This window comes from Populus alba, chromosome 1, assembly GCF_005239225.2.
Source record: "Populus alba chromosome 1, ASM523922v2, whole genome shotgun sequence".
NCBI lineage: Eukaryota > Viridiplantae > Streptophyta > Magnoliopsida > Malpighiales > Salicaceae > Populus > Populus alba.
This window is the reverse complement of record NC_133284.1, coordinates 13,402,940-13,422,430: the sequence shown is the minus strand read 5'-3', so window position 1 is coordinate 13,422,430 and position 19,491 is coordinate 13,402,940. Positions and strand designations below refer to the sequence as shown.

Here is a 19,491-nt window from a genome sequence, read left to right as displayed (position 1 = left end):
GCCAAAGACTTGGGTTAGCTAGATATCATCCAGTGTCTACCGATTATAAAACAATATAAATTATCTAGTCTAGTTGAAAGCATATCATAGCGTGTGTGTATAACATTTACAATTTAGAGATATTTAAACAACAGCTATACCGTGGCAGAGATTTAGAAATATTCACGAGTGAAATTCACTATGTATATGGTCAATTTTTAATCAAGGTGGAAAGAGGAACTTAGGCTTGATTTGTGAAGGATAGATAGAGATACTTTTAGTATAAAACCTAAAAAGAAAAAGAAAATCTTTTGAAATTATATATCAAGGCTCATCGAATAAATAACAAAGATGCCTTATGGGGATTGATTTATTTTCTTTTTTAATCGTATAATAAATTCTCAAACATCCGTTTTAGGATTAGGATGGAAGCAAAGGCATTGGATCCCACTCAACGGTGGTTTTGAGAAGAACATTCTCCTTCTCCAGCGGAGTAAAAGAACACGCAGCCTCTGGTCTACGTCGTCGTTTCTTGCCCCTCCAGGCTCCAAAGCTTTTTGCCGCCTCCTCCGCACCGAACGTACAAGGCAGCAAGCCCGGAAAATTGACGCTTTTACCCCGCACCCCTTTTCTTACAAAAACGATAGAATTCCCATCCGGCCGCATTCAGTCCACACTTTCACTACGGTAGCGTATACGTTATTGTCATTTTATTAATGATATTAATTCTACATATTATTTTAGTTATTAGTATTCATGTTATCATTTAATAAATACATCAATATTTGATTAACACATATAATTTATTATATAAATAAAAAAATAAAAATAAAACACTAAACTGTGAAGCACTCTGAAAATTGATTTATCCCGTGTAAAAATGAAAATCAATTTGATATTCCTCGGCAACAGTGATGACGGGAAGGGCATAGATGTCATTCCAGAATCTTGTAAAGAAAAAGAAAGAGGGGACAAGCTGCCAGCTCACCCACGAGGAGCAAAAGAAGTAAAGGTGTCCTCCCCTCATCCTTCACCCTCCTCTGATCCTCTCCATCTCCATTTCTCTGTGTTTCTACCAAAATTAAAGCTCCCCAAAAACAATCCACCGGTCAGTATTCTAAAACTGTTAGTTGTTATTTTCTTAAAATAATCCTACTATCGCAACACGATTCACGCTGATTTTACCTCACCTTGATCTTCTTTCTATCAAATAAATTAATTGGTAAGGCGGATTTTAGCTCTATCATTTTGATGGTTATGCTTTTTTTCATTGACGTTTCTGTTTGGTTGCTGAGAAACGATTAGAAAAAAAAAGAAATTTTCTTTTCTCAATTGTATATCTGGTAGTTGACAGAGCAAACTGGTTTGTGTATCCTTATAATTTCTTTTGACAGAGCAAACTCTCAAGTATTGGATCTACCTTATAATTTCTTTTGATTTCTGATTTTTTTTATCTGAATTATTTCTATAATCTGTGATTTTTTGAAGATTTTTCTTTTCTGATGTATTGACGAAAATATGGTGTTTTAAGTAATTGTGTTGTTAATGTGGGTTTCGATATTGAAGTTAGAAGGTGAGTGAGCTGATGATATAGAAGACGAGATTCAGTGGAAGTTCCAGGGATTTGATACGGAAAATGGCGTGTAAAGGGTGCTTGGAATGCCTACTGAAGCTCCTTAACTTCTTGCTGACTCTTGTGGGTCTGGCTATGATTGGTTATGGGATCTACTTGTTTGTTGAGTATAAAAGAGCGGATGACAATGTGGGACTAGTGTCGACGCCGAGTGATGGTCAGGGTTTGACGCTTCTTGGCCGCCCCATGCTTATTGCTGTGTCTCTTTCGGAAAGCATCTTTGATAAGCTTCCAAAAGCTTGGTATGTGGCTTTTTTGTTTCTGGTGATTTTGATTTGCGCTTTAAGGTTGTTGTTGATAGCGTAATTGTGCTTGAATTTGTGGTTGATAAACCTGTTGCTTGGTTTGAATCGTAAAAAGTAAGTTCATAGGAGATGGGTCATTGAACTTTTGACGGGTTTGATCCTTGTGTAAGCTCCATCGGGCTCTTGAAAAGAATCAGGGAACATAGTTGAAGTGGTTGAAAGTCTCTACGAAGGGAAGCCACTTTCAACAAGTTTTAACCCTCTTCCCTCTCATTCTCTTGAAGATTGACAGATAGTTAAATTCTGTTTTCATTATGTAATTTTATTGATGTGAAACATCATGAACTTAGTTTCTTTTATGGCTTGTTTTCCACTGATCTCTTGCAAAGCATTGCTAGATTTTGTTCCGGGGCTTTTGTTACTAGGTCTTGGTTGAATTGTTGAAATGTGGGTGGATCCTAGTTTTGATTTCAATAATCAGAAAAGTTATTTGGAAATCCAGTTGGCTGCCATCACTTAACTCAACTGTAGTGCAAAAAGTATGTTTCTTAGTTTGAAATTTACAGTTAACAAATATCCTACAAGTTTCATTAACGCCATACTATTTCATCTTACCACACTAGATTGTTTGTTGCATCACATAATTGATACAGACCCTAAATCAGCAAAAACCATGTATAGCATAGGCGATAATCCTGGACGATCGAAGAATTAAATTGTTTTGATGGTGTTCAAGGGACTGTGATGCTGGTATGCTATTGATAGTAGTGGTGCACACTGTAGTGATGGTGATTGTATAATAGTGTTGTTGGAAACTGGAAAGTGGTGGTGGGGCAGTTATGGTGATGATTATAATATTGGAAAGCAATAACATACCATACCCATCTATCAGTTTTCCATCCCAACTCATTATTTCTATTTCTGATCCCAGTCCTCTGCATTTTGCACTTGGTTCTCAGCACTCTTAATTCAATCAAGAATAGGACTCCCAAAAGAGTAATACAAACTTATACTACTTTGGCTTGAAAATATCATTATTTCCATAAGATGTGCCCTTTACAATTAAAAGTCTCTCAGAAAATGATGCCTGTAAAAAGATGTACCTTTTTTCCCCTTCTCGAGGTTAGTTGTCAGGGTATTGCTAAATTTTGTTAATTAAATGCAAGTTTAGTCAATAGGTTTTTCCTTTACCAAGCGCAGGGGAATTGTTGGCAATGAAGAAGAGAACCTGCAAATTCATTTGCACTAGCTAATTGAATCTACACTGGCTGCTGAATATACTCATATTTTTGCTTATTAGTTTGTTGACTGAAATCTCCAAATTCTAATTTTGTATCCATTTCTTATGCAGGTTCATATATTTATTTATTGCTGTAGGAGTAATTCTCTTTGTCATCTCTTGTTTTGGTTGTATTGGAGCTGCAACACGGAATGGATGCTGCTTGACTTGTGTATCCTAATTACACATTTATTTTAAACTCATCAGTAATTAGTTAGTTGTGCCTAACAACCATTTTTTGATTCAACAACAATTACCTGCTGGAAAGATAGATGCATAAGATGCATCTTTTTTTTTCTTTGGTTCTTGCCAAGTAAAATAGCATCAGAAGTGATCTGTCCATATCTCTCAGACCCATAAAGAGTGTCTTCTCATTGTCTTTTCACTGAAAAGTAAAAGCATTATGATTTTGTTTCTTACAAAGAGATTGGAAAACATTTGCTGCTTTAATTCTGTTCGTTTCTTTTGGCTGGTTTTGCAGCTGAATGTGTCATTCTCTTCCTTTTCTCATCTCTTCTATCTCATTAAAATCCCTTTTTTTTTTTAAAAAAAAATGTCATCTTTTAGTTTTCCTTGTGAATGCTACAGTAGTTTTTAGTTTGCATCATTTCTATAATTGTAAGAGTGGACAACTTACTTGTCAATAAATTAAATCCTAAATATTAAGCTTATCCAAAGGTCACATGTTTGAGGAATAGTTTATACGATCTCCAGATTTCTGGTTTATGAATATGATGATTGGTTTCCTTAAACCAACATAGTATTCAGTGTTGATCATCTTGTTGATATTGGTAGAGTTGGGATGTGCAGCCTTCATATTCTTTGACAAAAGCTGGAAAGAAGTGAGCCTTTTATTTAACTGATTTTTAGAAGTTTAATGCGCATTAGTAATCTAATTTGTGGTATAATTTTTGTCCTTCAGGTACTCCCAACTGACAAAAGTGGTGATTTTGACATGATATATAAATTCCTCAAAGAAAACTGGAACATTGTCAAATGGGTTGCTCTTGGAATAGTTATTTTGGAGGTAAGCGTGAAATGTCACCTTTTGTTTTTGTGAGGGTTTGGTACTTTCCAGAGAGACAGAATCAGAAACTGGGCAGCAGGCTCTGTGATGTTAACATTTTTATGAATTTCTTACACAAGGTTGGGTTGAGAGAAAGTTAAACTTCATGATACGGTTATCTTCCCTCGTGTTCAAGTGCTAACCATGTCCCAAAGCATCTTTTCTCTGTATTTATGACTTTATATATGTGCTCAATTTGTTTTGAAGTTAAAGCATGATGGCTTTCTTTAGTTAATTGATGCAAAGTATTGATGGCAAATCAGTCACTTGAACTAATGCCATGAACTTTTCTTTCGCTATTGAAATAAATAATTTTTTTTTAAAAAAACATAGTGTAAGAAAATCAGATTTCAGGTAAGGAATGCTGAAACAGGAAAAAAATTCAAGAGAATCTAGTATCGAGGGGTAGTTTATGTTTGGAGTTTCCATGGAGATTTAAAGATTCTCATGGACATTTCTATGTGAAAGTGCACTTAATTCTCTACGACATTTCCCTCCACTGAAAATGAATGCTCTATATTTTCATGAACCATATAATTTTCTTTTGGTAAGACTGGGATTGATTTTTTCAAGACTATGAACTGGGAGATGGTCTTTGATGTATCTGTTTCTGTATGATTTTGAACTCTCTCTCTCCCACTCTAAAATAATCGAAGAGCTTCTTAATAGCTTGTTTACAATGAATCATTGTGTCTTTGCAGGCTTTGATTTTCTTGTTAACCCTTGTGGTTAGAGCAGTGAACAGGCCTGTAGAGTATGATAGCGATGATGAGTTCATTGCTTCTAGACAACAGACCCGGCAGCCTTTGCTTAACAGGCCACCAGCACCTGCAACAGGAGTGCCTGTTACCGGAACCCTTGATCAGCGTCCAGGCAGAAATGATGCTTGGAGTACACGAATGAGGGAAAAGGTTTGACTTTCCTGAAATTTAGTTTAGTGAAAGTTGTAAATATTGCATGTTTCTATTGCCGTTAGCCATATAGGTCATTCTATTTAGAGACACCATTTAATGTGATATGTGTTGGCAAAGTTCTACACTATAGCTGGATTTTCTTGAAGCTTTGGGAATTCAGTTTTGTGACATTTTGAGTAAAATTACAACAATTTCAGACTATAAGAGAACTATTAAACATCAGTTACACCTTGATCCTGTGTTTTATTGCATTGGTTGTGATGTGTTTGCTGCAGACATGATGGAGTATAAACAAGCACATCTTCATGTTACGTAATCATCCTGATTCTTGAATGTTCATATGAGATCATTTTCATGGTTTAACTTTTAGATTGTTTTTTAGTAGTGCCATTATGTATCAATGGTGAATCCCATCATCTTGTTTGTTTTTTTTTTTGTTTTTTTCCTTCTAGTAGCGTCATTATGTATCTATGGTAATTCATCATCTTGGTTTTGCATAAAGTACTTGTAGGTCTGATGTCTTTTTTTTATCACTTGTACATATATGTTATGTATCTATCAATCTGTTTTGCTTTCTGGCGCGTATTCTGATTCTACTGCTGTTCTCTGCTGCATGGAAACCAGTATGGGCTTGATACATCAGAGTTCTCATACAACCCATCCGAGCCACACAGGCTCCAGCCAGCGCCTGCACAGCCTACCGAGGAAAGGAGTCGTTGCACCATCATGTGATGACCTCTTGGATCTTGCCGAGTTGGTTTCTGCTGGCCATTTTCCTGGACAAGGGTGTGAGAGTTTTGTATGAGTTTGTGTACAATAGACTTCCTTCAGGAGTTCCTTTATCACAGCCTTTCCCACTAGTTGGTATCTTGGAAAGTCTTGATCTAGCAATCTACGGAAACCAGGTCTAAGAAGGACATGATTTTTGAGATGTCAGCACTAGTTTCCTTCCATTTCCCTCTATTTACTGAACTGTTCGTGCCCTGAGAGATGTATGATCCACCTTAATATTTTTTTTTTTTGAAGAAGAACCCGACTGGAAATCTCTTGTGCGCGTTGAAACATGGGTTGGGGAGAAGGGTGTCTGGTCAAGGTTTTAAACTTTTTAGACAAGGGTCGGGAATTCAAGAAATCTTGGGCAGTATTTGTAATTTCGAAATACTCGAAGGAGATTCACGCAATATGTCCGTACGGTAATATAACAAATTAGTCCACCGAAATTAAAATCATCTATTATATATATTAGGTGTTAGACAACGGTTATTAATTACTTGACTTGAAACTGCGAAGTCACCATTTTACTGATTCATAATATCATCGCCGGCCACTCTCTCCCTCTACCTCGATATTGGCCTCGCTGTTTCTTTCTACTTGAAGAATGCCCATTTCCTGTTCATTTTTAACCATCTTGAGCAGCAAGTAATTATTTAATCCTTTACTTAATTTACATCCAAAAAGGAAGATAATCTTTCATTTTACTTCGTTTCCTTGTTTCCGAGCGCAAACCATTTGGAATTGAATTGCTAGCCTGAAAAGCATCATTGAAGCGTCGGTTTATAATAGTTGGTATGATTATCAAATGGATTTCTAGAAGCATATTCTTTGCTTGTGATTTGGGTTATTGGAATCTTCTTGTAAGGTACATGGAAGGTGAGTCAATGGAATTTTGTGCTAACAGGTCTTCATTGATTTATTTACTTTTTTTTTTCTTTTTCCGTAGGGAGTAGATAAAGCTAGCTAGTGGAATATTGACCTTGACTTAGTTTTTATAAGATTAATGGTAGTAGCAAGACTATTTGTCATTAGCAAACATGGAGGATCAGAAGACAGATTGTTCCAGCATTATTTCTGATATGGGCGCAAAGGGTCTCGTTTGCCATTATCGATTTGAAGAAGGTTCGTCTCAGTTTGTTTTTCTAGACATTGACAAAGAAACAGGAGGCGCCAGTATCAACAACTCCCTTAGTTTCTCCACCAGCACTTATCTGCATTTTATCTCTTCATCTAATGGCTTGCTTTTATTGTCTAGTTTTGGGGAGAGTCAGCTCAACTATCATGTATTCAATCCCTTAACCAGGCAGTCTGTGGCTCTTCCACCGCATGGTATTACCAGGCAAGTCATCAGGTCAGGTCTCGCTTTTGATGGAAAACAGTATCAGGTTGTGCTTGTACATGCTTTCAAAGATGAAAATAATGGCTTGGTCCCGCTTCCTGATGATATTGAACTGGAAATCTTCTCTTCCGAAACTGGGGCTTGGAGAAACCATCAACCCTTCAGTTTGTCTTTGAATGTTGAAGTACCTGTCTGTGAGTTTCCTCAGTTGAACGCAACCACACTTTTTTCCAATGGAGCTATTCACTGGGAAATAAGTGGACGGTTGCTTGTTTATCATGTTAAAGATGATTACTGTGAAGTAATTGAACTGCCAAATGTTTTTGAAGATTGGTCCTGGCAATCAACAATGACTTACAGGCGATGCTTGTGGGAATCTGAGGGGAGAGTACACTACACTTACACTGATTTTGATGGGGTTCATACCTGGAATCTCCTCAAGGAAAATGAGCATGACGTCTACTCACAAAATAATGTCTATGACAGCGAAAAATTCAGGTGGGCATTAGTATATACTATCGATCATAAAGAGTTGGCAAAAGAGGATCTTGATATTCTCTATATTGGTAATCAGTGGGAGCCTCACAACATATCTCCTTTTGCTTATGTTGAAGATTCCGAGACCATGTATTTGCAGCTTCCAGGAATTGTTGTAGCATACAGTACCAAAAATCGAGTTCTGCAGAAAGTATGCAGGTACAAATTTCCAGACATCGATTTTAATTGCTGTTTTTTCTTCCCCTTCATCCACAGCAACGAGGGCCACCAGAAAAATGCAAGTAAATCACTACAAGTTGGAGAAGTAGTTGATTTACCTATAGAAAAAGAGGTGAATTCGCTTTCGTTTTAAGTGGAGTTTTATTGTACTAGCATTCCACTTCTCTATAGCTTCTTGCATCGTAAAATCAATTTGATTTCCAGCTAATTGTATCTGGTCTTAGCTCTATTTGTGTCTTAATTATGTGTTTCTGGGCTTCTTTTTCGCATGAGATTTGTGAGTCTCATATCAGTGAGGAGCATTATTTATCATCTAGTTTTAAAAATTGATTAAAGATTCCAATTCTGGCTTAAGGGCTTCGCCATAGACATTGGAAGATCACATATTCATTCCCCAGATAAAGTTTTTCTATTTCTATTAATCATACAAATAGAAAAAATCAATCACTGCAAGCTCTCATAACCAGAACTACTATCAATTATTGGATTAGAACTCCTGGCCTGCACTCACAGGCAGGACCCTACAAAAAAAGAAAGAAAGAATTAAGTAATTGAATATCCCGAGCTTGCTGGGCTAGTGTTGAAATCAATCAACAAGGAATCAGATCAATAAACCATCGAATGACATTCACAGGCAACTTCACCAGGCTCACTGCAAGATTTGCGAGTCCAGCACAGCAAATGCAACAAGGGCAGAGGCAACTCAGCACAGAACTGTCATCATCAAATCATTCATTGCCTCAATGGTTATTAATCAACAATAATTTCATCAAATCTATTTAATAAACAGAAAAACAAATCGTCAATAGATTATGAGATTTATTAACTTGGCATAAGATCCAGTTCTAAGGAACCGGGGACAAGGAACATGTCTAGATCAGTAGCAAGGAAAATATAATGCGAGAAGCACGAACTAATTAAAAGGAAAAAGAAATGAAAGTAAATTCCTTTTTTTCTGTTCTTAATTGGTTTATATGTATATCAAAGATACAATGGCATGAAGTACATGAGAAATGCAGAGTATATTCATAAAAAAAAAATTAACAACGCAGATGGGAATGGAAGGGAAGACTCACCCGATAACCCAAACAACAGCTCCGATGAGAGACAAAACCAAAGCAATAAGAGCAAAGGGCAATCCAATCAAGAAACCTAAAGGCCTGCAATCATCCATAATATATAATCTTCTCTTCTCTTTTTCGTCTATTTTTATCCTTCTTTCTTCAGGTATCAACAACACAGGACAAATCCCTTTTCGCCAACAAGGATATATTTGGTGTTTGGCGAGAGAAAGGGATCCAAAGCAAGAAAGGTTAATTACAATCATTATCTTCCCAAGCAAATTTTAATTTTATAGTAACATGCAAATGAGTGCAGGTTGCACGCGGAAACCTTGGGTTCTGTAAGATTCTAGGAGATAGCTGCAAAACAAGTGTCCAGATGGCCCTTATGAGCTATGGTATAAATGTCCATTAGTTTTGCTGGCTTGAAGTAAAATACGACTCTTATTTATAAGATAAGAGCAGAAACAAATAAATCACAAGTATGATACGCAGAGAGAATTGCAAGTTTTAATGAGCTTGCTTTGCATCTTAGACATTTTACTTGTATCTGTGGCAAAGCTAGTGACAACTTGACTAGAGCAAAAGATATGGAAGGAAGATGTATAGAGATTCCTCTCTCCAGGGATCTAATTCTGCTTTCGGAGCCAGTCTCGTTCCCTGCAAACATAATTTTCTGTTTTTGTAGGGCAGAAGGACAAACAGGGTCCTCTGTCCCTCAATAATCACACATATTCAAAAAGTTTAGCTTGCTGATGAGCTCGAGGATAAGTTGCTATTAGGTGGTTCAACACATTAGAACAACATGGCAGAACCACCAAAACCATCTTTAAGGTTTGGTAGGTTGTCTGAATCGTCGAGTTCTTCTGCATCATCTTTTCAAGTTCCGTTCTATCTAGATCAGTATTTTTCCGTCAATATTAATCTTATAACATATTTTTCCAAGCTTAAAATAAAAACAATTCTCTGTAACCGAGTGAACTTATTAAATCTGAATTATAAAATTAAAATAAATTTATAAAAAAAATAATAATTATAAAATTAAATTCTCAATCAACCAAAAAAATAAAATAAAAAAAATTATTAAAAAAAAACTAGAATCAATTAAGCTAATCCCGAAACTCGTGATCTGAATTATAAAATTATGATAGTCTTATGAAAATCAAATAAAAAAAAATAAAATTTAATTCTCAATCAATTTAAAATTAAAGGATAAAATTAAAAAAAAAATAAAAAATAACCTTTATCTATCCGGGTTAACCTGCTAAACTTGGATTATATAACCAGAATAATTTTATATAAAATAAATTGAAATAAATTATAAACATTAAAGATAAAACTTAAAAAGAACTAAGTTTGAACTTTACAAATAAAAAACACAAACAATCTCTAGAATGAAATTAAAAAAATCTAAAACATTTCATTATTTATTGATAGAGTGAAATAGTAAAACGCCAAAGCCTTAGAGTACATGTTAGTAATAATAATAATATTTAATGTCGGAGGTCAATGACATGGATGCTACTGAAAGGCACCTCTTTTCGAGTCATGTTTTTTGGTTTGATGCTAGCCTTTAAGGAAGGTGCTGCTGCCTCCCTTGTAGACCACTGATGTGTCCTACTAGACTACAATATCTTAGTGCCAGAAAGCTGTATCGCCGGTGGCCACTCCCCCCCCACCCCCCTCTCCTTTGGTTTATAGCTCTAGATGACGATTTTTTGTGTTTGATTTGCTGTCCAAGAGCTCAAGTAGGTAATGAAAGCAACCGTTTTGTCTTCAACTTGTTCTTATTTTCATCCCAATTGCTCTTAATCTTCTTATTGTTCATTTAAGTGAGATTAATTCAACGAAATTATCGGTTTACCTTGGAAAAGAGAATCCTCCGACCGTTTGATTGAAATCACACGTGAAGCACTCCCATCTCCTTTTCTTTCTTTAAATTGAAGAATCCCTTGCTTATGAAAATGCTCAAACAGCTGGGGAATTCTTTTTGGATGGTAAGGTAATTCTTCTTCGTGTGGGTGTGCATGGATTTACGTAGCAACAAAAACAAATGGAAATGATGGATCATCAAGATTTTTAAAAAAGAAAAGGAAAATGGAATGAAACAGGGATACCATACCACCTTCTCTAAACAGAGATTTAGACTTTGATATAAACATTTTGACACACAGACTAGGAATCTGTACAGAGATTTAATTATATATTCTGGCCAAATAGGACGATCGAGCTGTAAAGGTCAATATCTACCCAAGCAAGATCAGGAGCTTTGCGGGATGCTGATGGTCTTTTGTTCTTGCGCCAGAGGAAGATGCTTGCTGCTTTCTTTTCTGTTCCTCATGCCTATCTTCTGCTCTCTCATGTGCTGGGGCAACTTTTGGATTTTTTTTTTAATGTGCGTGGCTGTCATGAAATATATTAAAAAAAAGGCATTAAGAGAAACCATCTGGGATTTTTAAATTTTTTGTAATTAATTCTCTTAAATATCAAATTAATTAGTACTCCAATTTGGAGAGATTTTTTAATTATATGGAAACCTAATCAGTTAATTTGCTAATATTTTTGTTAAAAATACTAAATCTTTTTTTATTTTTATCTTAAAAAGAAGCAATGTTTAATTTGATGTGCCCATCTCTGAATCCAAAACATTGCACTTACCAACAACAACAGGGACAGGCTACCGGACGTCCACACGGCGAAGTTCACCAGCCAAAAAGGAAAGAACCCTATCAGCACACGGCTGGCTCTTAATGATGATTCGCGAGAAAGAAAATCTCACCTTCCTTAACATTTAAGAATAATTGTTTCTTTTTTTTTTTTTTTTAAAAAAAGAATAATTGTTTCTTCCATGAAGAAAAACCTTACCTTCCTCCAACAACCCCATTAGCATGCAATTAACAATATTGATTTATAAAATGGTTGGCTGTCGTGGAAAGGAAGCGTTTATGAATACGACTTTACGTGTGTTTCCAAATATCTTAAATTATTTATATTTTGATGTTATTTAGATGTATTTTTAAACAGAAAATATTTTAAAAAATAACTATTATAACAATATCATAAATACATCAAATCTTCTTCAAATCCAACCATGAAATCACTATCTAAATTAACCCAGACAAGGAGAAGTTTTTTTAACATCAATATTTTAAAAAAATAAAAAAATATGTATAAAAAATTGATTTAACGCAATACCAAACAACGAATTATAACTGATGCATATGTATGGTTAATAAAAGTTTAGGAGAGTCTGATAGAACACTACCTTTTGACTTTTCCCTATGAGTGAAGGAAAGTCTTTATCAACCTCAGCCATAGACTCCTTATATGTATTAATTAGTATTACCCTAAAAAAGAAAAAGAAAAAAGAAAAAAGAAAAAGAAAAAAACAGTTGGAGTTTTAATAATAGTTGAAAGTTGAAAAACATGGGAGAGCGCTTCGTCTTCACATATAGTGCGCTGAACCCATCTTTTGTTGTCCACTTTTGCATCAGTTCAAGGGTCATTTCTCTTACACATGACATCTGTGTCTCTAAATATCATGCAATATAAAAATTTTAACAATAAAAAGAATCACTGTCCTACCAACGAGTCACAGTTGTCCTTTGAATATAATATTTTCTTAATTACTTATGGATTATCTGTTTGACATAAAACTATATTTTAGTGTCAACCCCCACTTCCTTGGCTATTAAAATATTTGCATGTTTGAGGCTGTCTTGTTCTGGTGCGTTTCAAATCTAGGCTGTGACTGGAGGTATGCTCAGTTTTGTTTATGTATGGAGCCTAATTTGTTTGTTCTCTATTAATTTATAGTCACTCCTCTTGATCAGCTTTCGTCCATAAACTTTATTAGATTGATGTGGGCCGGGGCTCCCACCTTGATTTGGATTTATGATGTGATTAAGGATCAGTGATTTGCATTATGGAAAATTCCCTGTTGGATTTCCTCCAGGTTTGATTAGGATCTGGGGGCAATGTGTATTTCTTTTATGCTGTGTTTAACTGTCACTTTAGTGGCCTACTTGCCTGTACGCTTGCAGTTGTAATGGCAGTGACATCAATTGATTTCAAGTGTGCTTTGTAGCACTGTATTGTTAAAGGAGAAAGTGACCTTTCGATAGAACTTGATTTTAGATATGTTGAATTTTCTATAATATCATACAGGGATGTTTTTGTATCAGAAAATCTAAGACGTGTCCGTGGACCATTGAATTATTCTTATTTGGCAACTTGAGATTGTGGATTGCTGTAAATATGTCCACACTTTTTCTGTCCTTTCTGTTTGCACCTAGTATGAATCTTTTTTTTTTTTTTTTTGTGGTTGGCATCACAAGAAGCCTAGCATTAGGCCTTGTTGTTTTATAATGGTCTTTAAATCTTTTATTTTAATGCTAATCTCCTAGGATGGTGACAATCCCACGCCTGTTCCTGTTCCCTTTTGAAGGTCTTGTTTTTCTTCGAAAGTCTGCTATATAAATTGTTTTGCAAATCTTTGTTCTTGATTCAGAATGAGGACCAGGAGAGGGAAGCGAGCTGAGGTATGCTTAAATGCTCCTTGCCTTGGCACTGCTTGCATTTCTTTCTCTTTTTGTTTCTTTAGATGGTTCTGCATGTTGTTTATTTTGGAGAGTTGCATTTGGTTGCAGCCTTTCTGGCCTTCACTTGTGATGAAGAAATGGTTGAACATAAAGCCCAAGGTTTATGATTTTAGTGAAGATGAATACACTGAAACTGAGAGTGAAGATGACGGTATGGTTTTAGTGTAAACTTGTCATCATTCTTTATTAATTACTCTAACTACTACGTGCTTGATCATGTTCTGTCAATTTTTATACAGCGTCCCCTGTTAAAGATGAAAGAGTTAATGTGAATGAGGATCATGCAAATCGGACACATGGGAACCCATATGTGTTTCAGAGTCGAATTTCAGGCAACAATCCTTTTCTTTATCTGTTATTGAGCCTCCTTTTGTCATTTTCAATGCATTCAAGCTTAATGGCATATGTTGTCTCTTGAATGTATCACTCGGTCCTATTGCCTGTCACCAGTTTCCCTTTTCATTAAGATTTTTAGAAATTTGAGCTTCCCCAAGAGTAAGATTTCGAGGTTTACTTGCAAAAGTTTAAGCTTTTGAAGTATTTGTAATTGTGGGTCAGAAATTGAGCTATACTGGTCATTCAAAGTCTTTTACATTGTGCAACTCTCATCTATGTGATGTTGCTTTTCTTTTCTTTCTTGTGTGTGAGCAAGGCACTTTTTGTGATTTAAGATTCTGTTGCAACTTGTTATTGACAATTTGGTTTCTTGAATTTGGAAGAAAGCTGTTTTGTTATGGTTCTGCTGAAACATAAAGAAATAGTTGATTATATGCTTCGTAGTGGACTTGCGAATTATGGAAAGATCATTTTATCTCATCTGATTACATACAAGGCCGGTTTGTGATCATCTGTTGTTTTGATGTTTAATTGATCCAGATGCACCTTCCAAGGGCTATCCATCAAGACACAAGCGAGGGAAATCCGAAACTCTGCGTCTTCAATACATAAATATGAAGGATGTGAGGTTGGCTGTAATCTGCTTATTCTTTGAATATTAGGCTAAGGATTTTAATTCTTAAGAATACTGTGTTAAACATTTGGTTATTGTAGGGTGACAATAGGTACTTGGAATGTTGCTGGAAGACTTCCATTCGAGGATCTTGATATTGATGATTGGCTTTGTACAGAAGAACCAGCAGACATTTACATCATTGGGTGAGTATTTCATCGCTTTGATTTCTCGTCTTGATGACTGGACTTGTTGTAAGAGTTTATATGTACACATATCCAATGCTTTTTTTTGTATCCAGAAATCTTTACAATCGTTCTCTCTATGTCTTCATGCATGCATATGCCCTACTTTGTTTGCGAATGTGATTGCTTCTGTGTTCTCTGATCTGTTTGATTGCAATGTTCAGAAAATCTTTGGATCTATTTGTTAAGAAATCCCGCAGAGGATTTTCCTTGTAGAGAATCAGATTATAAGTACATAACTAACAAAGCTGACTTTATTTCTTGTTATGGTCTAGCCCTCAAAGAATCTGGCATCAATTGGTCAACTATGCATTCCAGAGTAAGGAACTGATTGGAAATCTAAAGCTTTAATTGAATCATCTGCAATCCAAGCAGCATCTGGTTGTCACTTGTTTCTAGAGCATACACATGAAAAACTTAAGAAAAAATATGCTAATAACTCATTCTGTATTTCTGGGATTTGCTGTTTCTCAGCAAGTGGATGGCAGCTGGAAATCAGAGGGCCAGTTGTACATCTTGTGGCCCACACCTGATCAGTCCCTCAACCAGAATTATCCCAAAAAACCCACCCTAATAATTATCAGACCCCAGCTGCTTGGGTCCAGAATGTACAGTTTTAGAAGCTACTCCAAAAGAGGATACATCCATTCCTATAATATTCTATGTGCTTGTTAACATTTGTATACAATAGATTTTAGCGTTCTTTTTATTTTTTTCCTTGAACAGTTTCCAAGAGGTGGTCCCTCTGAATGCTGGGAATGTTCTGGGAGCAGAGAGTAACAGACCAATTACAAAATGGGAGGAAATCATTAGAAGGACTCTGAACAAATCGCTACAACCTGAAAGAAAATACAAATGTTATAGTGCCCCTCCCTCACCAGTATTAAGAACTTCTTCAGTTGCTGATGAACTTGCAGATGAGGTTGATTCTCTACCATTAGAGATGATAAATGAGGACTATATAGAAGCTGCTGATGGTTGTGAATCCAACATACTGGAGTTTGGCAAAGCAATTGGTATAGGAAAGAATTTGCACTTAAAGAGAGTATATGGAATTGACTGTGAAAGTAGATTAGACTGGCCTGAACATTCATTGGCTGCCACCCCACAAGAAGTCATATCTTCCAATTCCAAGTTACGGAGAGTATCGAGCAGTTCTGCAAGAATAGGCTTCAGTTGGACAGAGAATCCATCATTATTTAGTCCTCAGAATATTGCTCTGAACAGGAGTGGACTGAAAAGATCTCACCACAGTTTTGGAAATTTAGGCTCAATGTGGGTGGAGCAACAACAGAGGCACAAGGTTCCTGAAGTCCCTGAAGTTATTGATTCTTTCTCCGAGGTCCCTGATTGGTTATCTGAAGCAGAGGATGACACTTTCTTAGAAGTACCAAGCGATCAATGTTACAGTGAAATCATCAAAGATAATGGCAGGCCACTCACTAAGTATGTGCGAATTGTTAGCAAGCAAATGGTAGGAATATATGTATCAATTTGGGTGCGCAAGAGGTTGAGGAGACACATAAACAATTTGGAGGTCTCTCCTGTTGGAGTTGGTCTGATGGGCTATATGGGAAACAAGGTACTGCCTGTTCTTCCATTTTCTTTGTTCATCACAATAGTCGACAAATATGTTTTATTTCTACATGCATTTATATGAAGTATATAGACTTTTTCACTAGGATATTTTTGTGCAACTCAAGTATGTAGACAAAAGGAACACAAAATAGAAAAAGAGAACTAATAAAGCAGTGTCATAATTGTACAACATGCCAGCTGTAATTCCAGTCGTTGCAGCAGTGCAACACATCAGGTTGCATCATGCTATGGAGGCTACTGTCTTAATTTTGCTATAATTGGGAGTAAATGTTTTATACATTGTTACCTTTTGTATGTTAGATGGGATGAGATCACCGCCTCCATATTGTGATGTAATGCTGGGGGATGGTTTCATACTGAAGAGTATTGCATGGAACATAGAGAAGATAACATTTGCATTGATCATAGTTGAACATGCTTCCCTTTGCTTTGCCAGCATCTTATTAGAGGCTGCTGCTGATGCAGGGATCTGTTTCCGTTAGCATGTCTCTTTTCCAGTCAAGGCTGTGCTTTGTTTGTTCTCATCTGACCTCAGGTCAGAAAGATGGGGCTGAACAAAGGCGTAATGCTGATGTCTATGAAATTATACGACGTACCCATTTCTCATCTGTCACGGACGCCAATCAACCACAGACAATTCCATCTCATGAGTAAGCAACCTTTTGATATTAAACTTCAATATGCACTATGTTTCATGACTTTGCTTTTTTATTGTATTTCCAAATAATACTTCAGCAGAGAATACTGAATTGCTCAAGTACTAAGCATCTTTATGCTAATTCATTCCATGAATAAATTTGTGTGATGCATGTCTAGATGCTGTGTGTTATTCATAGCACTCAGCAGGCATCTTTATCTTCTCATGGATTATCTTTCCTAGCTGGTTACAATATGGTTGTCTTGAGCTCCATGCTCATGCTCAATAGTTTTCATGATTTGCCTAGGAAATTAAACTGGTTGGAGTAACCTAGGAATTCAATGGATATTCCCGTTTTATAATCATAGTGTGATTTCATTGAGAAACCTAGTTCCTGGAAATAAATAACTCAACTGCACCAGAGTGCTATACTTGTGCCTTTTCTGGTCCTTGTGTAGGTATCAAGACATTTACTTGCAAGAACAGAAAACGCACACATGAGTTGTTTCTGCGTAAATTTTCTTACAGTTATCATGTGATGACAAATACGTGTTGATTTATGATAGTTACTGGATGTGTTATCAATGACTTAAAATCCCTTTTCCTTTTGTGACTGTTCTCTATAATTTTCCTGGTCAATGTATTTATAATTGGGTGCTTCTGTACAGTCATATATTCTGGTTTGGGGATTTGAATTATCGTCTCAATATGTTGGACACAGAGGTCAGGAAGCTTGTTGCTCTGAAGAAATGGGATCAACTTATCAACAGTGATCAGGTTAGACTCATAAACAATCAAGTTTCCACTGCCTTCTGGAATTGTTTCAGCCTCTTTAATCAGTGACACCTTTTTTTTTCTTGAGAAGCATGTTGTTCTAAGATCTAGATGTAATGTGGATCATAAGAGAGTGATTTAAATTTCATCCTTCCTATAATAACAATGACAAAACTCACCAAATCACCTGACGAGGAAACTATTGCTTTCTGAATTATTGGATCTGTAACTGTAAATGTTCTAATAGAAGATTTATATTAGAGTTTTGAAAGATGGTACAGGGCTTATCTTTGAAGGAGACATTTGTAGTATTCTAACTGGTTAAGTTTTCTGGATAGATTTAAACCAACTGTGATCAAACATGTCAGGAATAGCTTCCTCACACATTGATTTGTACTTTTAGAAGTGATAGCTTTCTCACGTTTGAGTAATGTAATGGTTTGCACTTTCTGCAAACAATGCTCTCTATTTTCTTCTAAGCAGCATCTTGCTTGCTTTTTTTTTTTTTTTTGGAGGAACTGTTAAAGATTCATCTTGTTTGGCAGCTAAGCAAAGAACTTCGCAGTGGGCATGTATTTGAAGGATGGAAAGAGGGAATGATAAGCTTTCCACCAACTTACAAATATGAAATAAACTCTGATAGATATGTTGGAGAGAACCCTAAAGAAGGCGAGAAGAAGAGATCTCCGGCATGGTAAGTACAGGTTATTTTGAAATAGCAGTTTGCCTTTGTTTTCTTATTTCCTATAATCATAGTAAGGAAAAAGAGATTGGTAGGAAGAAATCCAAGATTTCTGGTAAAAAAAATTTCCTTTTCTCTTAGTTTGGATGGTTCGAAAAGTAAATCTATCTAACATTTGAATGATCATGCTCACCTAACTATGTAGTTGACATCATATGCAGGTGTGATCGAGTACTTTGGTTTGGAAAAGGTATAAAACAACTTTTGTACAAGCGGTCAGAATTAAGGCTCTCGGATCATCGACCAGTCAGTTCAATGTTCCTGGTTGAAGTTGAAGTCTTTGATCATCGAAAGCTGCAAAAAGCACTCAATGCCAATAGTGCGGCAGTGCATCCTGAGATTTTCCTCGATTAATGAGGGAATCATAGTAGATAGAAGGTAATTATATAATGGTTTGTAGGTTAGATTGGTATACTGATTTACATGAGAGTTTTAAGGCCTAATTGTGACCAAGCTGGTTTTTTGTTTTCCTTGGAAGGTATGCTAACTTTGCTGTCATATTCTTTCAAGCAGGGAATTGCTGATCAATCTAACACGCTGAAGATATAAATAAACCTCGATTTCATTGGAACACCAACAATGACGAGCCTATATTATACATGCAAGAAACACAAAAGCTTTTTTGAATTTTTTGAAGATGATAGCAGGAACAGACGTAGTTGTCTGGGTCCTACTTGTTAGGAATGGAACCTGGTGAGCTGAAATGATGGGGTCCTCCCGCCTTTTTCTAGAGAACCTCCAAAGTAAATCCTCTTAGTTTGGTTCGTTGGTAATGTACATTAAACTGTAAAAATTAGGTGCTCTGTTTTTGCAATTGAAATTTTGGAGTCAGTCAGTGGACATCGCGTGATTAATTCATGACAAAACTTACGATCGCAATTTCTTTTGTTCATGTTTTTCTCTCTTCCTTTCTGTTTTATTCTGAAAGCAGAATACC

At 36.0% G+C, this 19,491-nt stretch overlaps 4 protein-coding genes across 12 annotated transcripts; 3 read left to right on the top strand and 1 right to left on the bottom strand.

Moving 5' to 3' along the window:
- Window positions 1-928: 928 nt before the first annotated feature.
- On the top strand, window positions 929-6,159 carry LOC118039300 (tobamovirus multiplication protein 2A). Of its 5 annotated transcripts, none has more exons than XM_035045982.2 (7): window positions 929-1,087; window positions 1,546-1,854; window positions 3,209-3,308; window positions 3,898-3,978; window positions 4,059-4,163; window positions 4,904-5,113; window positions 5,741-6,159. In XM_035045982.2, the coding sequence occupies exons 2-7, from the start codon at window positions 1,616-1,618 to the stop codon at window positions 5,846-5,848; spliced, it is 843 nt and encodes a 280-aa protein (XP_034901873.1). In that variant the 5' UTR covers window positions 929-1,087; window positions 1,546-1,615; the 3' UTR covers window positions 5,849-6,159. The 5 variants fall into 5 exon arrangements, with proteins under 5 accessions (XP_034901873.1, XP_034901875.1, XP_034901872.1 ...); XM_035045984.2 differs by having other exon boundaries at window positions 938-1,087; window positions 1,550-1,854; XM_035045981.2 differs by having other exon boundaries at window positions 948-1,104.
- A 148-nt stretch (window positions 6,160-6,307) lies between these two features.
- Window positions 6,308-8,197, top strand: LOC118039298 (uncharacterized). Of its 2 annotated transcripts, none has more exons than XM_035045977.2 (2): window positions 6,308-7,423; window positions 7,559-8,197. In XM_035045977.2, the coding sequence occupies exons 1-2, from the start codon at window positions 6,928-6,930 to the stop codon at window positions 8,077-8,079; spliced, it is 1,017 nt and encodes a 338-aa protein (XP_034901868.1). In that variant the 5' UTR covers window positions 6,308-6,927; the 3' UTR covers window positions 8,080-8,197. The 2 variants fall into 2 exon arrangements, with proteins under 2 accessions (XP_034901868.1, XP_034901869.1); XM_035045978.2 differs by having other exon boundaries at window positions 6,308-7,727; window positions 7,844-8,197.
- Window positions 8,198-8,382: 185 nt separating this feature from the next.
- LOC118039301 (signaling peptide TAXIMIN 2-like) lies at window positions 8,383-9,915 on the bottom strand. Its single transcript, XM_035045985.2, has 2 exons — window positions 9,023-9,915; window positions 8,383-8,660 (listed from the first exon to the last, which is right to left on the bottom strand). The coding sequence occupies exons 1-2, from the start codon at window positions 9,271-9,273 to the stop codon at window positions 8,537-8,539; spliced, it is 375 nt and encodes a 124-aa protein (XP_034901876.1). The 5' UTR covers window positions 9,274-9,915; the 3' UTR covers window positions 8,383-8,536.
- A 2,605-nt stretch (window positions 9,916-12,520) lies between these two features.
- LOC118039295 (type I inositol polyphosphate 5-phosphatase 2) lies at window positions 12,521-19,433 on the top strand. Of its 4 annotated transcripts, XM_035045973.2 has the most exons (12): window positions 12,521-12,764; window positions 13,414-13,548; window positions 13,657-13,759; window positions 13,848-13,940; window positions 14,485-14,572; window positions 14,659-14,763; window positions 15,529-16,384; window positions 16,867-17,051; window positions 17,707-17,815; window positions 18,358-18,506; window positions 18,716-18,932; window positions 19,068-19,433. In XM_035045973.2, the coding sequence occupies exons 2-11, from the start codon at window positions 13,519-13,521 to the stop codon at window positions 18,906-18,908; spliced, it is 1,911 nt and encodes a 636-aa protein (XP_034901864.1). In that variant the 5' UTR covers window positions 12,521-12,764; window positions 13,414-13,518; the 3' UTR covers window positions 18,909-18,932; window positions 19,068-19,433. The 4 variants fall into 4 exon arrangements, with proteins under 4 accessions (XP_034901864.1, XP_034901865.1, XP_073267904.1 ...); XM_035045974.2 differs by lacking the exon at window positions 12,521-12,764 and having other exon boundaries at window positions 13,279-13,548; window positions 19,065-19,433; XM_073411803.1 differs by lacking the exon at window positions 12,521-12,764 and having other exon boundaries at window positions 13,279-13,548; window positions 19,033-19,433.
- The last annotated feature ends 58 nt before the right edge of the window (window positions 19,434-19,491 follow it).

Coding starts and splice junctions, on each gene's coding strand:
- LOC118039300 (XM_035045982.2), top strand. CDS start 1,616: ATGGCGTGTAAAGGGTGCTTGGAATGCCTACTGAAGCTCCTTAACTTC. Junction 3,309..3,897: donor ATGGATGCTGCTTGACTTGT/GTATCCTAATTA, acceptor AAACCAACATAG/TATTCAGTGTTGATCATCTT. Junction 3,979..4,058: donor TTGACAAAAGCTGGAAAGAA/GTGAGCCTTTTA, acceptor TTTGTCCTTCAG/GTACTCCCAACTGACAAAAG.
- LOC118039298 (XM_035045977.2), top strand. CDS start 6,928: ATGGAGGATCAGAAGACAGATTGTTCCAGCATTATTTCTGATATGGGC. Junction 7,424..7,558: donor GAATGTTGAAGTACCTGTCT/GTGAGTTTCCTC, acceptor ATGTTTTTGAAG/ATTGGTCCTGGCAATCAACA.
- LOC118039301 (XM_035045985.2), bottom strand. CDS start 9,273: ATGATTGTAATTAACCTTTCTTGCTTTGGATCCCTTTCTCTCGCCAAA. Junction 8,661..9,022: donor GCTGTTGTTTGGGTTATCGG/GTGAGTCTTCCC, acceptor TGATGATGACAG/TTCTGTGCTGAGTTGCCTCT.
- LOC118039295 (XM_035045973.2), top strand. CDS start 13,519: ATGAGGACCAGGAGAGGGAAGCGAGCTGAG. Junction 13,941..14,484: donor GTTTCAGAGTCGAATTTCAG/GCAACAATCCTT, acceptor TAATTGATCCAG/ATGCACCTTCCAAGGGCTAT. Junction 14,573..14,658: donor ATAAATATGAAGGATGTGAG/GTTGGCTGTAAT, acceptor TGGTTATTGTAG/GGTGACAATAGGTACTTGGA.